At 42.4% G+C, this 24,616-nt stretch overlaps 1 protein-coding gene across 1 annotated transcript in view; it reads left to right on the top strand.

Moving 5' to 3' along the window:
- The window catches only part of CFTR (cystic fibrosis transmembrane conductance regulator), a 126,067-nt gene that overhangs the window by 87,160 nt on the left and 14,291 nt on the right, over positions 1-24,616 (top strand). Inside the window, exons 16-23 of the mRNA XM_018573973.1 lie at positions 1,532-1,569; positions 1,858-2,117; positions 2,809-2,888; positions 4,211-4,361; positions 7,261-7,488; positions 9,334-9,434; positions 9,988-10,230; positions 13,667-13,822. Coding sequence (XP_018429475.1) covers positions 1,532-1,569; positions 1,858-2,117; positions 2,809-2,888; positions 4,211-4,361; positions 7,261-7,488; positions 9,334-9,434; positions 9,988-10,230; positions 13,667-13,822 — 1,257 coding nt within the window. The remainder of the gene's footprint in view (positions 1-1,531; positions 1,570-1,857; positions 2,118-2,808; positions 2,889-4,210; positions 4,362-7,260; positions 7,489-9,333; positions 9,435-9,987; positions 10,231-13,666; positions 13,823-24,616) is intronic.

Genomic DNA, 24,616 nt, shown 5'->3' with positions numbered 1-24,616 from the left:
GGTTCTACTTTAAGGGATACTTGAAGAGCAGCTTCTAAGTGCTCCCCAATAAAACAAATGCCTTTTAACAAATGGGATACAGTTGATTGCACAGTAGCACACAAGGGAAGTGGTTTCCATGATTCCTTACAGAAGTGGAGAACCGCTTAAAAGAAATCTCAGTATCACTCTGAACGTGTTTCTAGTTGTGTCAGGATGATACTATTTGACAGTAACAAACTCTAGACAGTAACTATTGGCTTCCCGTCACTATCTGCTGTAACTAAAAGATCCCCAAAAATGCATTATTATATAGAAATTAGCAAAAAGCTCAAACCCCAAAAACTTGAAAACAGTGAAACATGCATATAGAAAGCAATAGAGATAATAAGCCTATATCAGTATATTATACATTTGTGGGTTGAACAATTTAAAGGTAATTCAAGTTTCCTCAAAGGAATAGCAGTATCACATTTGATAAATGTTATATCAATTACCGAGTGGCAGAATCAAAGTGCACTGTGCATTTACATAAGCAAGTACACATACTAATTTTATCTGTACACTATTTAAAAAGGTAATTTTATTACCAAAACTTATTTACTGGTTGTGCCTTTGTGGACATGATTCTAGCTGTGTCAGTATGGTACTGATTGTGTCTCTGCAGACATGTTTCTGGCTGTGTCAGTATAGTGCTGGTTGTGTCTTTATGTATGTGTTTATGGCAGTTTTATTACAGTACTGATTGTGTTTCTGCAGACCTGTTTCTGGCTGAGCCAGTATAGTACCGAATGTGGACATGTTTCTGGCTGTGTCCGTGCAGTACTGATTGTGTCTTTGTGGACATGTTTCTAGCTGTGTAAGTGCAGTACTGATTGGGTCTCTGCGGACATGATTTGTGCAAATATTTGTGCAAAAAATATTATCCGAACATTCAATGATGCCGTCGGAGACTAAATTAATGTAGTTTGAAAATTTTTTGATTTTAACTTCAATTTTGGAAAATAATGGAGTTTCCCAAGTAAAAACCAATATATTTGTTAGAAGTTCATTTGAGAAAAAATTTCCATCCAGCTCCTTTGATTTTTTTTCATCATTATGGACAAAAAGATCACTGATTATCTATTAGAAAATGTAACAAATGTTTCAAAAACTATTGTTTTCAAATGTAATTCTACTGGTGTATGGCCAGCTTTACTCCTTATTTTTAAGTAGGTTGGGGCACAAAGATGGTGGTCTAAGGTAGTTGAGCCACCCCTGATTTATGCACATCCCTCCAGGCTGATTGAGCTTAGTGTAGCAACGTTCAGTTAGGATGGATGTTTTTGATAATTGCTGCTATTGTCAAGAGATAATACCTATACTAAGGGTGTCTGCACTGGCCATAAACACAGATGCTCAGCTGGCACAGTTGTGAATGTCTGTGTTCTGTTCTACAGAAAAACTTTTTGGAAGTAGTGTCTTCCGTATGACGTCTTATGTCTATGTATCAGCATCTTTAGATTTAGAAGCACAAGAAAAAAATAATAATATGTGTTGTCTTTCCTTTCAGGTTGCTGCTTCATTGGTTGGTCTTATGCTTATCAAAGAGTAAGTATGTTGCGATGAAGATGATGTCCTGAGTGCCACAGAAGTCTGGTGGTGGCTCTTTTCCGTGTATTCAAAGTCCTAAGGACTAACGAAATTTGAAAGTATTTAACTTGATTGTTTTCCTATCTGCATGACACTCTAAATGATTTTATTAAGTATCCCATGGAAAGAAGACCTATGAAAATATACTGTATTTATGTTTTATAAATTGATGTTTTACTAAATAATGTTTTATTCATGTGTATATGCAAGTGCCCTTACACTTTTTCTGTTTTCTTTTTTATACAGAAGCAATCTACATAATAATAATAATAATTCAAGCACTAATGGGAATGACTCCTCCAAGTCATCAGTAATCGTGACCTCTACCAGTTCTTACTATGTATTTTATATCTATGTCGGCGTGGCAGACTCCCTTTTAGCTTTGGGAATCTTTCGCGGTTTGCCTCTTGTCCACAGTCTGATATCTGTCTCCAAGGTCTTACATCAGAAAATGCTCCATTCAGTTCTACATGCTCCAATGTCCACGTTCAATACGATGAGAGCTGGTACGTTTCTAGGCTGCCAAAGCATGGTCAAAAAAAAAAAACAGCTTTAAATGAAGCACTGCTTATGACTCTTTGGTCATTTTTTTCTTTTCCTCTCTTGGCATGCAATCTGTCCTATGGCCTATGGGAATTGTGCTTTATCCTTTTTTTGTTATTGAGAAGCCTTGTAACCATCCAGGTATTTCTTATTTCCTATATTATGCACTGTGTTCATTGTGTTGTCCAGTTGTTCAGTGAAGTCATGCATGTATCATCTGGACAATGAATCAGTTAATCTGTGATTCTGTCACAAGTGAGGCAATATTATGGTGTTAGAGCAAGCTGAGACATTTGAGCAATTAAATACATTATCCAGTTACAGTATATATTCCTAAGCAGTCACATATACATGTTTATATACCAACTGCCTTAGATTAGTGAGCTAGTTCTAATTCATAGGTTTGGTCCTAGTGGAAATCTCTTGGCAGTGTTTATGTGGATAGATAGAAAAGGGTTAGTTTTATTAAAACATGTGATAGAAAGGGAATGAACAGTTAAACATTTTATTCATCATTATTTTAAAAAGTCACTTTCCATTTATGAAACGTATATTTTGTGGCTTGATTGATAATATGCAGTAAAATGTTTTTGGTTTTGTTACTCAGGAATTACATTGAAGCGCTTAGTTACAAAGATTTGTGTTATATTACAGGGCGGATATTAAACAGATTTTCAAAAGATACAGCTATACTAGATGATCTTCTTCCACTGACTATTTTTGATTTCATACAGGTGAGTCTGTTGATAAAAAAAAATGTTTCTTTGTAGATTTGAAAAAAATAGCAAATTGTAGTTAGCGATTAACTTTTCATATCTATTTTTTTGATTGCGCTATATTGTCCCTGAGCCAGTGATTGCTACTGCCACAGGCGCAATCCCTGGCCCAGTGATTGCTACTGGCTCATTTGTCTCATTGACTTATGTATAAGTCAACGGAACAAGTTAATCGCCTCTCAAAATTTTGATTAATATTATTATGATTATTATTATTAACCTAAAGTAAATGACCTGTTTTCGTCGGGGAAAAAAATCCTCTCAACTGTATAAAAGTTTTAGCTAATTTAATTGCACAATTGAACTTGCTTCTGACCTGTAAGGCCCCGTTCACATTGAACGATTTATCACATGTTAATTCCCGCGATATCGCGGCTATTTACCGCGCGATATCGCTCTTCAATGCATCTCAGGTCCCGTTCACATTGAGCGATTTATCGCGCGGTAATTCCCGCGATATCGCGGCTATTTACCGCGAGATATCGCTCTTCAATGCTTTGCAATGGGGCAAAGGGTCCTGCTGTCGCGGGTCGTGTGTCGCTACAGCAGGACCCTTTTTGTAGCGTATTTTGCCGCGATTCTCGCTTACTCAATGCAATCATTTGCGCGATATCGCGCGACAAATCGCGCGGTATTGCGCAAAATGCAAATCGCATGACAAACGCGCGATTTGCAAATCGCGTAGTGTGAATGGGGCCTTAATATTAATGTAAATCAAAAGAAAGATATCTTGCCAATGTTGTAATTCCTGCTATAGGGGATACCTATAATTTGACTTCAAGCTCTATGCAGACTTCTGTGAAAAGCAGAGAGTCAGTCACATAAGCAGGGTGATTGTATGTCTAGGAGGTCCTGTATGCAGAGCACTGTTGTATTGATCGCTGCAACTTGAAATCGATATATAATCTCTTATAACATGGAGCTGAATTTATGAACTACCCAATCCCCTGCCCTTTTGGCTTCTTGAGCACATCTCAGTGGATATTACCAGAATATCCCTACCATAATGTCTGGTGTACAACTTACACTGGTTCGTTGGTGCATTGGTGGGTTGAGCAGTACTGTGCAGGTGTTCTGTGTGGAAAAATGTGGTAGGGCTGATCTGAGGTTTGCTATTATCCATAAGATGTGCTTAACAGAGCAATGGGATGGCGTAGTTAATTATTGTAAAATATCAGTTCTACTTTACTTGCTTGTGTAGCACACACACACACAAATATAAATATGCCATATGTGTCCCAGTTCATGTATCATGTAACATTTTTTTTTTGTATTTCTAGTTGATCCTTATTGTGGTTGGGGCAATAACTGTGGTTTCCTTACTGGAGCCGTATATCTTCTTGGCTACCGTACCTGTGATCATTGCATTTATTTTGCTTAGATCCTATTTTCTCCACACCTCCCAGCAACTGAAACAGTTAGAATCTGAAGGTAAGGGCAACAGAGATACATTAGCTGAAATGCAAATATTACTTAGTCCTCTTAGAGCATTCATTTGTTCTTCTGTAGACTTAATATGCACATTGATTTAGTGTGATTACATGGAATGTGGGGAGGAGGACAGTTTAATGCTGATGTCAACACAGAAGGATTCTCTGAGCAATTGTTCAGAGAGGTTCACACCCAAAATTCTTCTGCGTTCACAGGCTTCACATATCAGGTGTAAACTGTGCCAGCTCTCACTGTTCAAGTAGAATAGAGGCCTGTAATCTATTGCTGTTCTGCATTATAAACAACACAAGTAGTCTTTATAAGCATTCACTCTGATGTAACACAAATTATGTACTGAACACATAAACCTCTCCTATGTTTAAAGTCCTGTACATACTGGGTGTTAGAGTCTGGCTTTGAATTGGATGAAAGATTATTGATTTCTGTCATAACCAAAGTTGCTGGTTGAATTCTGTTCACTTTGCAAATCTAATTGAATGCCTGCAGTGTCAGGGAAGCACTCAGTGCATACAATGCAATCAGTGTGTGTTCTATTGGCTCCAATAAGGGTTTAAGTCAATAATGTATCATTCAACTTTGAATGTTATGTGTGTACGGCACATGGCGAGTTTAGCCCTACCCTTCTTCCGATGTTGGCGATTGTACTTGCAGCCTAATGAAAAAATTAAGAGATCAAACACATTTATACTAAGCAAACACAAATATATGTAAAAAACACAGCCACTGCACTCCAATGTCAGCAAAAATAAGTCAATTTATTTCACAAGATGATCAAAGCGCATCTTCCCCTGGATTCATACTCCTACAAGTTTCATCCAATTGCAGGGATCATAGAGATAATGGATCACAGAAAGGGGCTCACATTTTTATACACCAATTAATTCGCTGTCAGAGGAGGCTGAGCCAGTGGCACGGGTGGAGAGCTCGGTCTCCTGTGACAGCGAATGAATTGGTGTATAAAAATTTCCTTCTTGTTCTTAAACACGCAGTGCCATTGAAACTAAAATACTTAAACAAATGCATAGTTATAATATATTTATGTTAAACATTTTATTACATTGCAATCTTTTTTTGGTATTTGAAAACAAAAAATCTTCCAAAAGGAATGGGAATTCCCCTCTGAAACAGTTATCACGCAAACAGATGTGCCCATTGAAAGGTTTCCCATCTCCTCCTGCTTTGGTGACTAGCTTGAACCTCTCATGATTTTCTGTCCCACTGACCATGGTCATCAAGACAAATAGAGAGGTTGACTCTATCTAGTGGGTACATAGAAAGCAATAAAAAATTGCTAGGTGTTTTAACCCTCCCCTACTATATCCAAGACTAAAAAAAATTTGGCCTTAAAGTTACACTAAACTCAGGAGTTAAATGTTAAAATGCATTCAAGTACCTTAATTATTAACAAAACTGTATCTCATCTGTGTATCACTCGGCTGTAGATCCTCAAATCACCTCTGAACTGGTGCTGACACTGTCCTTCCTTCTGGAGGGTGGCTACTTTTGTTCTCCATGGTCCCTCTGTGTGTTGTAAAGTAGCCACCATTCCAAGCTCACTCCTGTGATGGACTACAATCTCAATACAAATTAGTAAACTAAACGTGAGATTGTTGTCCATCACGGGAGTGAGCTTGGAGCGGTGGTTACTTTACAACACACACAGGGACCATAGAGAACAAAAGTAGCCACCCTCCAGAAGGAAAGACAGTGTCAGCACCAATTCAGAGATGATTTGAGGATGCACAAATAAACTAAATTTTTGTTGATATTTAAGGTACTTGAATGTATTTTTAAGATTTAACTCCTGAGTTTAGTGTCACTTTAACTTACACTTTAACACTCAACTGCAGTTTGTTTTGTATAATATATACAATTGCAATCATTATCATTTTATTTGGAAAGTTGCTCATTTTAATTATGTAGATGCATATATCACAATTTTAAGACACAGTTTTGAAATAACATGCTTCGTTCACTGAGGTATATTGATCATTATTTGTAGGGATGCTTTAAAAAAGGAGAGACGAAAATGGCACTTTTGGCTGAAATTGTAGTGAATTTCTGGTTTACCTCCTCCCCCCTGGGTCAAGTGGGGAGGACATAAACGTTCAGGTGGCTGAGTGGGACGGAGAGAGCTGTGACAGATCAGGAGAGCGGTGTGGGAGCGGAGACAGCTGTCACAGGAGGCCGAGCCGATGGTGCGGGGGAGGAGTCAGCTGTCACAGGAGACTGAGCTCTCCTCCCGTACCGCAGCCTCAGCCTCCTCTAACAGCAAATCAGGATGGAGAGCGGGTACAAGCAGTCAGCCATCAGTGATCGGTGACTGTAAATAATTGAGGGCATAGTATATTTACTGTGTCCCCAATTATGAATGCTTGCTTCACTTCCTGTTCATTCATGATTGTGGATATAGTAAACATACTATCTCCACAAGTTATAAATGAACAGGGGGCACTCAATATAGAGGATTCCTGTTCATTTATAACAGGGGCGGCAGAAAAAAAGATTCTGTAAGTTTAGAAAAAATAAATAAAAATAAAATATTTTTTAAAAATGCAAAAAGTTTTCGGTTTCGGCCTCACAATTTTTTTATTTTCGGTTTAAAAAATTTCATTTCGGTGCACCAGTAATTATTTGCCATAAAAAACAATATGTTTTGCAGTAACAAATTATAATAGTACTCACATAGCTTACAAATAATTATTTTTATGGCAAAAAAAACATATTTTATAGCTTAGTGAATTCAGCCTTCTGTATAATAATGTAAGCTATATTTTAACATGATGTATTATCTGTCAGTTTATTTATTTTGAGTGCTGAGGGAGTTTGTTATGTAAGTGCCATCATGTGTATGAATATGTCTCTTGTCTTTTTACAGCTCGTAGTCCAATTTTTACTCACCTGATAACAAGTTTAAAGGGTCTTTGGACACTTAGAGCATTTGGCAGGCAGCCTTATTTTGAAACCCTTTTTCACAAGGCACTGAATGTACACACTGCAAACTGGTTTCTCTACCTGTCTACACTGCGATGGTTCCAGATGACCATTGAGATGATCTTTGTCATCTTCTTCTGTGCTGTTGCATTTATCTCCATTGCAACTTCAGGTACACATAATTTGTCAGTTGATCCTGTATACTGTTTTACAATATTATTGTGCATTAAAGGTCCACTAAAATCTCACATAAACCATCTGTTAGCATCCACTTATAAATATGTAACAGTTTCTATACATGTACAGTTGGATACTACCTTTGACATGTTCCACTAAATTAAAGTCAGTTATATTGTAACTGAGTTCTACCTGTATATCCAGGTCTGGCACTGCAGTGTTTAATATGTACTATGTGAATTTCCTTCTTCTTATCATCTCCCATAGACCTTTGTGGACAAGCCTGCTGAATCAGTGGACCATTGGATCTAGGTGATACAGGCAAATCAAATTAATACCCATGGCTCACTATGCCCCCAGCCTACCCACATACACCATTTTGCTAGAAATCTCCTGTATCTATTGTGTGCAAATTAGCACAAATTGCTGTTTTGAGTCATCTTTTTAGGCTGAGGTATCGTTGGGGAGAGAATATTGACACATAAATTATAAAGGAAAGTGTTTTTGTTTATAAGCAGTAGCCAATCACTTTTTAGCTATTTCTTTAGTGCCTGTTTAAACTTGAAAGGAAGAATGTCATTGGTTTCTGTGGTCCACAAGAACACTTTCTCCTAGAACACCATTCATGTAGGAGACACAGCTTACTATCTATTATCACCCTTTGTGCTTGTCTCAAACACCTTGTTAATTGATAAGCTCGTGTAAGCCTCATAGAGGCTTCTAAACACAAACTACGTTTTGGTATAAAGGACTTTATGTGGTTTTAAGTATTTATTTTATCCAGGTAAATCTGTTAAACAATGCATGGCTAATATGTACAGTAAACTTATTGTGATGTTCGGGGATATTAGCACATATGGTGAGCGCTTAAGAATGCAGTCTATTCGCAATATCTTCGGTTTAAAGGCTCGGTAGCCCACTTTTATTCAAAACAAAGTTCATATATCCATCTTGGATACCCTCGCAGGGGTTGTTTAACATAACATTCGTGCAAGGCTTCAAAACAAACACAAGAATAGCCTCCTGGCTTCCACTTTGAACAGTAGCACTTTTGACCCACTGGTCCTCTTTGAAGTGCTGTTCCACGCTGATACTGGTGGCCCCTTAGGCTCATGGCTCTCCTAGCCTCACCAGTTCTCTCCCAGCCTCCCTGGCTGTCTTAGTGTGCCTCCAACACACTCACCGCTTGACTCCTGAACACCGTCCGTTCCTATCCCAGGAGGAGCTCGCCTGACTCCTCTCTGACTTCTGGGGGCATTCTCCTGACACCTGAACATGGTCTGTTACTCTTTCCCAGCAGGAGCTAATTCCCCTAGCCAGCATCCTTTCCTTAAGGGTTGTGCGGTGTGCAATTATCGAGTGCTGGTCATTGCTAAAGCCTGGACCCAGGACTGAGGATCTCACCCTCCCTCCTGAATCACCATGAAACCTCCCAGTTCCAGGATCCCAAGCATAATCCTGACAAACCCTTGCTTCATGACACGTCTAGGCCCTTCTGCTTGAGAGTCCTAGGTGATCTTAAATGTATCTGACAATTATAATATGTCACAGATGTAATCTGGTATATGCCATTGTCTGAAAGAAGTCTTAAAGGAAACCTTTATTTATGAAATATGAATGCTGCCTTTGCTGACTTTGTTAAACTGCTAGTGTTGGATTAAAAGTCTGGCTGTCTTTGACTTAAGTAGTACTGGAACAAGCAGGTAGCCAATGAAGTCAGAGTGAAGTCAAATCTGGTTGCTTTTGACAATAAACACTGTTTAACACTGTTGCGATCCTTCATGTTTACAGTGTCTAAACACTTTACAACTTCCAATTTTTTTCTGCTTTCAAATTTCAGGTGCTGGTCGAGAGAAAGTTGGAATTGTACTGACTCTGGCAATGAATATTATGAATACCTTGCAGTGGGCAGTAAACTCAAGTATTGACGTGGACAGTTTGGTAAGTCAGGTGTTCTCCAAATTTCTTTGACCGAAACATAGCCTTGCATATACACTCACATCTAAAAAGGCTGATCCCTGAAATGTAACTATTATCTTTGCGTGACCTGTGTGCTGTAAATGTCACCGTAACAATTTGACATAGAATAGCCATCTATATCACAGTGATTATGTCACAAATAGCACTCATCCATGCCATCATGAACATCTCATGCAAAATGGCAAGAAAGTTGTTTCTGCTGGCTTGAAATTTTTCCCCATTCCTCCATCACCATGGGTCAAATACCATTTGCAGAGTATGTATTTATAAGTGTGCATGTGTGTATATATATTATATATATATATGTATGTATATAGATATATATTTTGATAAAAATTGACTGAGCTTTGTGGTGATTCTTTGATTCATCTCTGTTGCAAGAGTAATGCGTGCCTGTAGACCTACTTTGGCTTTGATGGATGAGCACAAGCATTATGCTCAGGTTTGAATCTCAGACAACAGAAATGTATTTATTTATGGTTTGCTACAATTAATGTGATATTCTTTGTTGTAGATGCGCTCTGTCAGCAGAATCTTTAAATTTATTGATATTCCAAATGAAGATACCAGCAAGCACAGCAGTGATAAGGATGATAAACTTTCAGAGGTTCTTATTATTGAGAATGAATATGCAAAGAAAGATACGAACTGGCCATCCGGTGGTCAGATGTCTGTTAAAAATCTCTCTGCAAAGTATGTGGATGGAGGGAATGCTGTTTTAGAGAATGTATCATTCTCAGTCAGTCCTGGGCAAAGGGTAAGATCCATACTTCTAAAGCTACATTGTTCAATTTGTCGGCCCAAAAGTGGTTTGCCCTTGCCTGACTTTCACATTTGTGGGTTTTAGTGAACTCATACCTTTATACTTTTGTTTTACTGTTCTTGCAGCTTCAAGCTGAACTCCAGGCAAACAGGTGTACACCTTTTCTGAGATTTACACAGACTGCCACACAGCACAGCACTGATTATTCAGTGCCCAGGGCAAAGATGCTAAACCGCCCCCCCAGTTTTCTATGCATGTGCCAGTGTTCTTTCAAGACAAGAACATATTTGGAACATTTACATTTTAAAATATAGAGGTTTTATTAAGTCAAGACAGAATTCATGCACAGCTGCCTCCTCCTCATCCAGGGCCCTGTTTGGTGGTCAAGAGGCAGAAGAACACGCTAGTATAATTGTTGAGTAGATGGAAGAATACTTTGGCATACGTGGTCAGCTGGGAGAAAAATGTCCTGACATTGGTATTAGTGGGAGGAAAATATTGGGGGCTTTGAAGTGCAGCAGAGGTTTTGGATGGGGCTGGGGGGTTTGAATTCTCTGGATGGGCCTGGGTGTTACTGTGAAGCTTTGTGAGAGACTGGAGGGCACTGCAGGGGCTGGGGGCACTATGGGGGACTGGAGGCACTGCAGCAGGGTGGGGGTACTGCTGTTAGCTGGGGACAATGTTGGAGGCTGGGCTGCACTGTGGGAGGTTGGGGGTCATTGTGGGTGCTCTGAGGGGGACTAGGAACACAGCAGGAGGTTGAGGGGCACTGATGGGGGTCTTGAAGATACTGTTGGAGGTTAAGGTCATGATGGGGGGCTAGTGACTCTGCAGCAGGCTGGGGGAGACAATGTTTGATGTTGGTGGGGCACTGCAGGGGCTGGTGGCACTCTTTGGGGCTGGGCAGCCGTGTGGGAGGATGGGGAGGCACTGTGTGGGCTGAATGCTGCAGATATTCCTCCCCCTTCCCCCACTTCAGAGCTGCTAGTAGTACGGGCACCACTGGCAAGGAAAACCTCTTCCTGCTCCCCCAGGGGGCAATCTCCGGGGTTGAACAGCAAAAAGTTTTCCTGGCACACTCACAGGCTAGCATGTAAAAAAAAACGTGTCTCACACTAAGGTTAAAAACAGAGGTTTGTATACACGTCTTCTGCAGAAAATGTGAAAGCCACACAGCCGCGCCAAGGCACCACTTATAGTGCGGTCCAAACTCTAAACTATCAGTCTCCATCTTGGAGCATGTAGGGCAGAAGATAAAATTGGGTGCAGGTTTGTCAGGAGGAAGCCCAACCCCCTTAAAGGCACAGAGACGCACAAAGGATCCCGCACATCCCAATGGCAGCTGAGACCCCCCATGCATCACTGCACCAAACCAGTCAAGCAAAACACATGGCAAACGCACTCATCAATTCGTCACCAGCTTTACAGCAAGGTGCACATGGAATGGGCTTTAAACAGTCAAACAGCAAAAAGTTTTCCTCGCACACTCACAAGCTAGCATGTAAAAAAAACTTATCTCACACTAAGGTTAAAAACAGAGGTTTGGATACACGTCTCCGGGGTTGCCCTTACTGATGCCAGCTTTGCTGGTATTGATTTGCAGTGCCTCCTTCATTCTAATACCTTGTGTTGCCTAATAGAGTAGTGCCATATTACAAGGTAATAACTGGGCTCACAAAGGTATTTGGTGCACGCAATATGGATTTATATCCTTTGTGGCTATTGAGGAATACATTTATATAAAATAGTTTGTGCTTGTTGAGGTCAGCTTTAAATACCACCAATAACTCCCTATTTCTGCATTTCAGCTGAAAGGGTTAACATGCTGAGGAATTACATAGTTACATAGTATTTGAGGTCGAATAAAGACACAAGTCCATCAAGTCCAACGTATTGCTGATGTGTGCGTATGTATAGGTCCATGTATCATCTCATTCTTAAGAGTACCTGTACCCCTGTACATTACGGTCTCTCAGAAAATTGTCCAAAAGCTTCTTGAATGATTCCACACTCTTAGCTGAAATCACTGCCTGTGGCAGCAAGTTCCAGACCCTAACCGCTCTAACTGTGAAGAACCCCCTTCGCCCCTTGTGCTGGAATTTTCTTTCCACCAATTTTAGGTGGTGGCCTCTAGTCTTTGTTATGGAGTTAATCGTAAAGAGTTTGTTGCTAATGTTGCTATCACCATTGAACATCTTGTACATGAAAATCATATCCCCCCCTTAATCTCCTTACATGCATTTTTTCCTTCAGCGTGAGGTAGCCTCTTTATGCAATAGCGCCTATCTGCAAGTGACATGCAGTTTTACCTTTGTTAGTCCTTGATGCCAACTATGGTGGCCTGGTCACCTCCGGCCATTGACCTCTTCTGTTTAAGCAGTTGGCTTTAAGGAAACCAAGGATAACAAGCAGTGGAGCAGTCCTGCAGTATTGAGTCGGCCCAGCTCACGATCCACTAACAGTTCCCTCTGTGTTTTTGTACACCTGTTTTTCTATAAAACTAAAGTATGCTGGGAGGTGGAGGTTATATCTTTCTAGCCAACGGCTGTTTTGAATGTCAGTGTCCAAATGCTCTTGTAGGCGGCAATATAACCCATTTGTATCAGAATGAATATTGATCCTGTGTCCCTTAATTAACTCCAAAAAATAGATTGTTTGGTAAGAATAAAAACCCTGTTTTTTGATGAATTAATTAACACAGAGTTGCATTAATTTGAATCTATTATATGTGCATGGAGTTTAGCTATAGGAGTATCATTTGTTGGTATTTCATTGTTCAGCCATAGTGTATTTTCACAATGGCTTAGAGTTTCATTGTAAAGTAAAGTTGTTCAAATTGTTTTAAAATTTTAAATAAACAGCCTTATTCAATACCAAATAGTGCAGAGTGCAATACCCATAGCAAACAATCAAAATCCATATTGTATTAGTCTAAAGCTGACCATACAGTGGATGAATGTTGGCCTTGTTAGCAGGGCTGGGCCGAATTTCAACCCTGAAGATCTCCCCCTTAGACAAAAGTCGAGTTTTCAATCGACTTTTGTTGAAGGAGATGGTTTGAAAATTATTGGGGTATTTTGACAGTGGCACAGCCGCCTCCTATAAGTCTACAATAACTCTGTGGGGGGAATCCATCATCTACACTGTATAACGTGAATGGGGCAATCAGACGTTTTCTCTCCCGGGGGCTGAACGAGACAAATCAAATAGTGTATGGCCAACCTAACTTCAGTAATTTTTGAATGGTCGCCATTGATTTCTGCACTCTACACTTTTAGCTTTAGTCCTTGCTCTGTGTAGTGAATAAGAGTAAAAGACTTCCAAGCTACATTTGTGCATTTTGTACCTGATCATGTTTATCTTTCTCTGAAGTAAAATGCCACTTAAAATACATACTTTACATTCATATCTTAAATATCTGACATTCTAGGTCGGTTTGTTAGGAAGAACTGGTTCAGGAAAGAGCACTTTGTTGTCTGCGTTTTTGCGACTGCTGTCAACCCAAGGAGATATTCAGATCGATGGGGTATCCTGGAATAAAATACCATTCCAGAAATGGAGGAAAGCATTTGGAGTTATTCCTCAGGTAAGTATCTCTAACATTTCTTCTTTGTTGGTGTATTATATATTTAGGCTGTCCATGTTTGAATTTGGTAATACTCTTTCTTATACTCAGAGGGCAATAACAGTTATAGTAATTTTAATACAATTACATTCAGTTTAATTGGCCCTGTGTACACTGCAGCACTTGACATCAGAAAAATCCTGAAAGTATTAATTTGTATAAATACGTAATCCATTAAGTAGGTCTTTCGTTGTCTTGGGAGTTCACAGAAATTTGCAGGTTGGTAACTGGCCCATAGTTTTTTTTTATATCATTAGCATTAAAGAGGCCTAACAATGCATGTTTTCCAGGTCTCTTCAAAACAAGTCAGCCAATGAATCTTTAATGCTGCAAGGAAAACTGATGCTGTGCAAACATCAGAAAATCCACTATATATAGGGTAGACAGGCTTCTAGGTGAGCCTCATAATATGCACTGTACAACCTTCTCCTCATTCTGTAGTGTGTTGGCACCTCACAGTGGGCAGTCTGCATTCATCGCAGGGCCTCCAGCTGTGCAGAGTAAAGGATGGGATAAAAAAATGTGGATAGTGTACACTGGCTTTTCTTTGCATCTGAACCACCATATAAGTCACAGGGAAACACAAAATCAGTTTAAAGCAGGTGGAACAAAGTCAAATGAAGGTCAGAAAGAGGTCAAACACATCTGTCATTGAACTATGAATGATCTCAAACTGATTTCAAATACAGGGTGAATGCACATGAAAAAAGGCTGAATATCCCATTAACACAAGTCCCTAAAGGTTCACTGCAGTTAGTTCAATTTAAATGTAACTGTTTCATGTTTGATTGGAGTTTATAGTTGTGTTTCCACCAAAACATCAGGAAAACATGACCTGTTAGGTAAATAAAATGTAAGTTAATGTTGTCTGCTTATTGATCTGTCCTGCCTAGTTTTAGTTCATAATAGTATGAATAGGATATTTACATATGCGGAACACCCATGTTTTTCTTGCTAAATGTTAACTTTTCATTTTGGTGGTCTTTAAAATAGGATCGTTGTAATGTATGACGCAAATGTAGATATTTATCCCCCCCGTAGCTGTTGAGGTCATGAAGCTTACATCTCTGCTTCTTGGTGACCAAAGAAAACAACATTTAAAATGTACTTAAATTCTAACTATGAATTACTCTTATTTGATCCCATTCAGTCTTTTAAATACACCATTGAAAGTGTTTTATTAAATTTATTCCATAAGTACAAAAACATCCAGAAATCTTGTGAGGTAAAAACTTTCTGTGCTCTCTGCCACTGCTGGGTTTTTATCCGTTAGAATTGTTCCCAGTGCTCTAATGTTATGGAGATGAGGTGAAGGGTATTCTGCAGTCCAAATCAGGACATCAGCATTTCCTTTCAGTATGGAGGCTTAGGCAGAGCTGGTGTAGCTCTGATCAGCCTGTCTATACAGCAGTAGATCACTGCTATAGTGATCTATTGCTGGCTCTTGCAGCCAGCAATATATCACTAGTAGAAGTATATCTGTAAAAAGTAAATCAAGGCAACTAGACTTGCTGTATTTTTTTCTTGAAGGCAATTCGCTGGTTATCCCACTAGCTTTCTCACTCTAGCTTTCTCATTCTCAGAATTCTGAATCGAGAAAGCTAGTCAGATGACAAGCGAAACATCTGCAGGAATAAAATACAGCAGGTCCAGTCATGTCCAATTTCCTGATTGGCTAGGAAGCTGACTTCACTCTGCCTAGCGACACTGCAAGACAACCTGCTTCCTGACCAATCAGGAAGCCGGATGGCAGATCATGACCCGCCCCCTTAACAACACTTTGTAAATGTTTGGGTACTGAGGAGACCAGTTGCTGCAGTTTTGGGAGAGGAATGTTGTCCCATTCTTGCCTGATATAGGATTCTGTTTAATGGCCCTGGGTCTTCTTTGTCATATTTTCCGTTTCAAGATGCACCAAATATTTTGAATTAGTGAAAGGTCTGGACTGCAGGCAGGCCAGTTAAGCACCCGGACTCTTCTACTACAAAGCCATGCTGTTGTCATAGATGAAGTATGCAAGACCTTCCCTGAAAAAGATGTCATCTGGATGGGAGCATATGCTGTTCTAAAACCTGGATATATCTTTCAGTATTGATGGTGCCTTTCCAGATGTGCAAGCTGCCCATTCCATATGTACTAATACACCCCCATACCATCAGAGATGCTTTTGAAAAGAGCGCTGATAACAAGCCAAAAGCCCCCTATCAACAGTTTTCCACTGTGCAACACACCATTTTAAATGAGCTTTGGCCCAGAGAAGATAGCGGTGTTTCTGGATCATGTTCGGATTTGGCTTCTTCTTTGCATGATAGAGGTTTACTGGCATTTTTGGATGACAAGGCAAGCTGTGTTCACAGACAGTGATTTTTGGAAGTATTCCTGAGCCCAGGCAGTGATGTCCTTCACAGAATCATGCAGGCCCGATCATGGGCATCCAATATTGCATTTCAGCCTTCTACCTTGCACACAGAGATTTCTACAGATTCTCAGAATCTTTTGATGAAATTATGTACTGTGGATAGTGATATATTTAAAGTATTTGCAATTTTACGTTAAGGAACATTTTTCTGAAATTGACAATTTTTCACAGATTGGTGAACCTCTGCCCATCTTTACTTCTGAGACTCTCTAAGATGCTCTTTTTATACCCAATCATGTTACTGCCAATTAACCTAATTAGTTGCCAAATGTTCTTCCAGCTCTTGCTTGTTAGTACCACTTACGCAATGTAAGTGGTACTAACAAGCAAGAGCTGGAAGAACATTTGGCAACTAATTAGGCAGCTTTTTGTTGCCCTGTCCCAACTTTTTTGAGACATGTTGCTGCCATCACTTTTAAAATTACCTTATTTTTTTTTCTTAAAATGGTACATTTGCTCAGTTTAAACATTTGATATGTTTTCTATTGTTACTAAAATATGGGTTTATAAGATTTGCAAATCATTGCATTTAGTTTTTATGTAGATTTTACACCAGGGCAGTGTTCAGATCTCACCAGAGCTGCATTTGCGTCTCACCAAGGCTGTGTCTGCGTCTCACCAGGGCTGTGTTTGCGTCTCACCAAGCTGCATACAGATGTCACCAGGGCTGCGTTTGCGTCTCACCAGGGCTGCACACAGATCTCATCAGGGCTGCGTTTGCGTCTCACCAGGCTGTGTGGAGACATCACCAGGGCTCCATTTACGTATTACAAGGGCAGTGTACAGATCTTACCAGGGCTGCGTCTCACCAGGCTGCGCAGAGATCTCACCAGGGCTGCGTTTGCGTCTAACCAGGGCAGTGTACAGATCTCACCAGGGCTGCGTCTCATCAGGCTGCGCAGAGATCTCACCAAGGCCGCATTTGCGTCTCGCCAGGCTGCACAGAGATCTCACCAGGGCTGTGTTTGCGTCTCACCAGGGCAGTGTACAGATGTCCCCTGCTGCATATGGGACTTCGGCCGCTGGTCTCCTGCCGTCTCTGGGGCTGTTTGTTCAGTGTGGGGCTGTCCTTGGCTGTGCCTGTGCCGGGAAGGGGGAGAAGAAGATATGTGGCCGGACAGGCACTGCCAAGGACAGCTACCGCCAGGTCCCCAGCCGGCTACAAGTACAAGCACTCCTGAAAATGCACAGTATTGGTACCGATACCAGTATCGGTATCGGGGTATCCCTACTTTTGACAATATAGTGTATGTACAGGATGGTGTGTTGGCATCTGACCAGAAATATACAGCAAAACTAAACAGCTACGCTATAGCACAGCATAAAATATTCTCCCCTTGCAGTGTGGCTACCCCCACACTTGCTACAGTGGGTCTACCCCCGCACTGCAAGGGTTTATTGCAAGGGTTAACTGCTCATGTACTGTATATCTAGGAGATTCTTTAAAGCAGATTTAATTACCTGATCCCCACTCCCCTGGTGATCAGTGCTCACTTCTGCATCCTTACATATAATGCAAGTCTATGAACCCTGCATTAGAGATGATGCATCAGCTGGTGTCTGACCGCCAGGGCAAAGGGTTGTAGTAGGGTATCAGGTAAGTATAACTGCATCACTTTGGTGTCCTAGGCATAAATGAACAGTTAACTATTGCATTGTTGGGGTTGCCACACTGCAAGGTGACGTTTTTTGTTTGCCGGGAGATGGGCTTTAAATTAAATAGCATCCTAGTGCATCCACATGTGAAGTAACTCACGTTAAGAGGCGTGAAGGGGCCCTAAATGTGATCTACACCCACTAAGGGATAATATATTCATATACAGTTATTTTATAATAAGCTACATCAGGGCTCAATGGAAATTTGGGTCTCCAAGTACCGGTCCGCAGGCCAACTCCGGCCCGCGAGCCTGTGCTATGTTGCCCGCAGCCAGCTGAAATGTCAGGCACACTGTCGTAGACCTGACTTGCGGGAGCAGCTCCACGATCTGCATCTGTGTCGGATGCAGACCGCAGAGCAGCTCCTGTCAGCTCTGGCTTCCTTCGGCTGGAACTCACCTCTGACAGTTCTGAGCTCCGACCGAAAGAAAGGATGTATGTGAGGAGGATCGATCCCTGGTTATCTGGGGGTGCTTAGGGAGGTTTCCCTAAGCACCCCCAGATAACCAGCGATCGATCCTGCTCACAGCATCCTCCCTGCAAAGACATGAACAGGTGGGGGAGGGACTATATTATTTTATGTGTGTGGGGATTAATAAGGGGGGGAGTATATTATTTTATGTGTTTGTATTATTGTGTTTTAAGCTGCCCATACCCCTTACAACCATCGCACCACTTTCATTATGCGATGGTTGTAAGGTCATTAAAATCTCGTACAATCTGCCCATCTTGGACAGGCAGATCGTACTTGCGATCATCGCAAGCCCTCCCCGCTGAGGGGAGGGCTTCTGATGATTGCAGTACTGAGCGGGCAGTGTGCGCCTGCAAACACCGGCCCGTGCGGCATTCGTCTTCCGACCACGCCACCAACCGGCCAATAATCGTACGATTTTCGGCAGGTTTTGCAGTGTGCTTGGATGAAGACATAAGTCGTACGACCTTACAGTAGAAGTGGTTGCACGCTGCGCATACACCTGCCGATTATCGTACGATCGCGGGGATCACCCGCGATTATCGTACGATAATCGGCAGGTGTATGGACTCCTTTAGTGTATGTGTATATTAGGCCCCATTCACACCTACAGTATATTTTAGGTGTGATTAGAGATTCCTGTATCAGGAACTTGCGTTTTCCTGCAGCAGGAATCCCTAATCTGCCGTTTACAAGCGGCAACTATCATAAGATAAGAATTATCATAAGATTATTTAAGAGGGTGTGTTTAGGGGCGGAGTTAAGGCCGGGGCAGGGTAAGGGTTAGGTGGGGCAACTGGTGGCTAGTAACTATTAAGCCCTGGCTAGTAGCTTAGGACTTGAAATGTTGAGCCCTGAGCTACATTATTAAATGGTGGTTTTGTATTTTTCAACTGATTTTAGGAAATCATTGAAAGACTTGAGATAGAAAAAAACAAGCACACATTTACAGTATCCAAGATTAAAGGAGAACTATGGGGTTAAGGCTTTTCCCCATAGTTCTCCTTAGGGTAACGGGAGGACACAAACCAGCGTCCTCCCGTCACCCTAGGCTCAGTATACCGCAAGCTGTAGCTCGCGGTATACTGAGACGCCGCAGTAAATACCGCGAGTTGCTGCTCGCGGTATACTAAGACACCGCAGCTGAAGCGGATCCGACAATTATGACTGGATCCGCCCAGCTGCGTGACTGACAGCTGGCTCTGCCTATCTAGAGGCAGAGCCAGCTGTACCCGCCCCCTCCCCCGTCCGTTCCGCCAGTCAGCGCTGGCGGATCGGAGCGGGGAGGGGGAATCCAGCCCTCCCCTGTCACGGCAGAGAGCCGTGACAGGATCGAGAGGTGAGCGAACGCCGGTATGTGTTCACTCACCTCCCGATCTACTGAGCCGACCTGTGACAGTCTCATTGAAAAGCACTCACCTCATAGTTCTCCTTTAAGACCCATATACAAGAGCACAGTTTCAGGCTTTGTTGAAATATCCTATGGAGTAGCCCATAGGTTAAGTTTATAGGAACATGTATACAACATGCTTATAACTGACTAAACAAAACTCTACAGTGTTTTTGTCTTCTTATATAAAGATTTTAGTGTAAATAAAACAAGGCCAATTCATCTGCCTACACAACAGGAAAATGTACATTATGGAATGGCTTTTCCTCAATAAACAGCATGTTGTTTATTAGCATCAAAAGAAGAGATGTTGCAAGATGTATCTGCAAATGATTTGTTTCCATGATTTCAATGTGCAATTCTTTAAATACTAACAAACTATTGCTAAGTGTCTGATTAATATGTCAGTGTGGCAATAGGACTCATTATTAGAAAAAAGGATAGTGTAAAATGGAGCTCTTAAATTGCAACCATTGAGAATTCTGGTTCCATTTATCTTTTCCAGAATAGAGAATGAAGCAACAGCCATGTTTTTCCTTCCTGCTGCAGTTTATGTTATAGAAGCCTTATATTTTTCTTTCCTGTGCACAATTCTGATTATTGCATTCCACTTTATTATTTTCTTTATTAGATTCTTCTTTTATTCATTGAAAAACCTTCAATAAACATATTTAAAGGACAAAGCTGGATAAAGGACAAGACAACTTTTATATAACTTAGGCCAGGTGTCCTCACACTTTTTAAATAATTGGCTAGTTCATTACCATTCAAACCATTGATGGGCTGGACTATGCCCAGTAGGAGCAAAGAAGTGCACTAGTGTTAGAGGATAGTTAGAGGGCATGTGGCCTGGTGGATGGAGGGGGATGCCCTGCCAGGCTGCTGCCCGGATTAAGGGTCTGGTATGGGAATTTAGGAGGAACCCCATTTTTTTTATTTTTTGGCATTCGGGTTCACCCTTAAAATTCCTACCAGACCTTTGCTGTGGTTAGCGTCTATCTGCCCCCTCCTTTTCATTGTCAGCTACTGTATGATATTCTGGCTAAGGTGGCGCCATTTTTGCCTATCCCTATTGCAGTGGTGGGTGATTTTAATACTATCCTAGACCAGACTCTGGATTCCTCAAACCCAAATAGAGCACCGGGGATGGAACTGGTGGGATGGGCGGAAGCAGCTTCCCTGCTGGAGGTTTGGCGGTGGAAGAACCCTGGTGTTCGGGGGTTTTCTTGTGTGTCTTATGCGCATAACTCCTCCTCCAGAATTGATATGGCTTTTGCTAACGATTTATTCCTGGGGTTGGTATCGGAGGCTGTCTACCTGCCTGGAGGGGTGTCTGACCATTCGCCTCTGTCACTCACGCTTACCTTTCCCGCACCATACCAACGCAGGGGATGGAGGTTGTCCCCAGGTTGGCTTGGGGAGGAGGGTGTGGAGAGTAGACTGACGCCCCTGGTAGATGAATATTGGGTCCACAATACAGGGTCTATGTCTGAGGATATTGTCTGGGATGCATTTAAAGCATATCTCAGAGGAGAGTACATCTCTAATATTAAAGTATCTAGGAGAGAATTTGCTAAGGAAAGGGAGGAGCTGCAGCGGGTGGAGGAAGAATGTGCTAGTCTATATGGGGCCTCTCCTGGTGATGATTCCTTTGAGGCTCTTAGGGCAGCGCGGAGGGCTTTACAGCTACATCTTAAGGCTCTGACTGGATGTTCTCTACGAGAGGCTGCAGAGGCGAGATTTGAGCAAGGGGACAAGAATGGCAAATGGTTGGCCCTATTGGTGGCGGATCATTATCCATTAGCGAATATCCCGTGTATAATGACATCAGTGGGGGTGCGGGTGACGGACCCGGGGGCAATTATGGAGGAATTTACACAATATTATAGTGCGCTGTATGCTCCTGTTGCGCCCTATGATGCGGAGGCTCTTCACTCCCTTTTGGGAGGGCTGGGTCTTCCCTGCCTTGAGCAGCAGGACAGGGAATCCTTGGAGGCGGAGATCTCGATAAGGGAGGTCGAGAGGGCAGTTGGATCCTTTCCTGCTAGTAAGGCGCCGGGGCCGGATGGCCTTCCGGCAGAATGGTATAAATGCTATTTACCGCAGATGGCACCTCGGTTACAGGAATTGTATAACGTTTGCCTAGCGCGGGGGAGACTGCCAGCTTCCATGTATGAGGCGAATGTTGTTCTTATACCTAAACCAGGGAAGGATCCCCTGCTTTGCTCCTCCTACCGACCGATAGCTCTTCTGAACATGGATTTTAAAATTCTGACCAAGATTCTTGCGCAGCGCTTGGCCGGGGTTATCACCTCCCTAGTGGATATTGACCAGACGGGATTTATACCAGGGAAATCTACTGATACCAACTTACGCAGGGTCTTCACAAACCTCCAGCTTTCACATGTAAATGCAGGGTCTAGAGCATTGGTCTCCTTGGACATTGAGAAGGCCTTTGACTCAGTGGACTGGGGCTACATGGGAGCTGTCCTGCGGTACATGGGGTTTGGTCCTAAATTTTGCAGATGGGTCGCTGTTTTGTATAGGGAACCTAGAGCCTCCCTGAAAATAGGCCCCGCTCTATCCGACAGTTTCCCGGTGGGGAGGGGTACCAGACAGGGGTGCCCCTTATCGCCGGGGTTGTTTGCACTGATGATGGAGCCCCTGGCTGTGGCTTTACGCAAATCCGCGGCCTTGGAGGGGTTCAGAGTGGGGTCTATTGAGGAAAGGCTTGCCTTGTACGCGGATGATCTGATCTTGTTTCTGGCGGACGCGGGCCCCTCTCTTAGAGAGGCGCTGCGAATCCTTGATGAATTCTCTGTATTCTCTGGACTGAGAGTTAACTGGACCAAATCCCATATTCTGCCACTGGATGAGGGCACTATGGGCTCGGCTGATGGATCGATCCCCCTGCAATGGGTCTCACAGATTACGTATCTGGGGGTTAAGATCACAGCAAAAGTTAGTGACTATTCCTCACTGAATCTAACTCCAGTGGTCGCACAGGTTAAAAGACGGTTGATAGGGTGGAAGCATTTGCCAATCTCAATGATAGGTAAGGTTAACCTGCTGAAAATGAAGATTCTACCTGTACTGTTGTACTTTCTCCGTAACTCTCCAGTTTGGGTGCCTGCGAGTTTTTTCCGTGGGGTGACTGGCTTGTTCCGGGACTTTGTGTGGGGCTCGCAGGTACCGAGACTCAGAATGTCCATTCTACAGGCACCTTGGAGGAGGGGGGGTCTGGCGCTGCCTGATATGAGGAAATATTATCTAGCAGGGCAAATGGTGGTTGTAAACAGGTGGTTGACAAGAGAGGATGGTGACTCTGCGGTAGTGCTGGAGGCGGCGAGTTTGGGCTCCTATGAGGCCTTAGCATCCCTGGTGTATAGGGGATGTGGGGCCCCGTATGACCTCACGCTCTCCATGCGGGCCACATAAAAAGCGTGGGGGCAGGTGTTGGATTCATTGGGTGTGGGGAGGCTGGATATGTCGCCATACACCCCCTTGTGGAGAAATCCGAAACTTGCTCATTTCAGCACCATACCGGACTGTCATGTTTGGGTCAGGAAGGGCATAAAAACACTGGAAGATATATTGAGTGATGGGAACATTCTGGGTTTTAAAGACCTGAGTATTAAATTTAACCTACCGAGCTCCTTCTTTTATAGATATATGCAGCTGTGCCATGCTTTTCGGGGACAGTTTTCGTCTTCACCGAGGAGTTTCGGTGCCTCCTCATTGGAGTGCTTGCTGAGGACTCCGGGGCTGCGTAAACCCTTGTCAACTGTATATTGCATGCTGTTTCCGGAGGCACACAGCCCTCTGGGGAGGTGTGAGGCGCAATGGAGAAGTGAGGTACAGGATCTAGATGAAGAAGAATGGAGGGAGGCCTGGGATTATCCCTTCGCTCATTTAATTTCCACTAGAGATAGATTGATACAATACAAGATGTTGCACAGAGTATATTATACGCCTGCAAGGCTGGCCCAGATTTATAGCGCGTGTCCGGCGACTTGCTGGAGATGTACCTTCTCTCCGGCTGGGTTTAGACATGTGTTTTGGGACTGCCCTGCTATTAAAAACTATTGGGTAGAGATCATAGAGTTCATAAAGCGGTTCCTTATGCTGGAGATTCAGCCGGAGATGGGGCTCTGCTTATTGGGCCTTACAGAGCGTAATACGGCTACGCATGCTACCAGCACACTGTTGGGAATTCTATTGTTTTACGCTAGGAAACTGATAGTCCTGAATTGGAAGAAGCCGACCCCGCCTACCCTGGAGAATTGGAGAGGTTTGGTGGAGTCTGCTATTCCAATGTATAAGGCAGCATATATCCATAGAGCCTGCCCGGGGAAATTCTACAAAGTTTGGGGGAAGTGGCTGGATGCCTTCTCCATTGGGGCGGATGAGTGAACTGTACGGAATAGGAATGTTGGTTGTGTATAACTGAGGGGGAACAGTCTGAACACCGTAAGATTGAGGGATCCTTGATTATTTAGAGACCCTGGAGTAATAAAAGACCCTGCTGGTGGGGCTCCCACGTGTACAGAGTCGCAGAAGGAGTTTTCCTAACCCACAAATTAATGCTCTGAACAGGAGAACTATATGTTGCAGTACATGATTGTTATGCGGATCACACAGCTCTGGTTGTAGGAAGGGATGGGGGTAGGGTGGGCTGGGGGGGGGGGGGGGATAGGAAGGTTGTTGTAACTGTTATGTAAGATGTGCCCTTGAGTGTTGGAACTCAGGCGATGTATGTTGTACTGTTGTACCTTAAAACCAAATAAAAACAATTTAAAAAATAAATACATTCCTACC

The sequence above is a fragment of the Nanorana parkeri genome, unplaced genomic scaffold (genome assembly GCF_000935625.1).
Source record: "Nanorana parkeri isolate BGI_ZX_2015 unplaced genomic scaffold, ASM93562v1 scaffold49, whole genome shotgun sequence".
In the NCBI taxonomy this organism is placed as follows: Eukaryota; Metazoa; Chordata; class Amphibia; order Anura; family Dicroglossidae; genus Nanorana; species Nanorana parkeri.
This window is presented reverse-complemented; position numbering and strand designations above follow the sequence as displayed.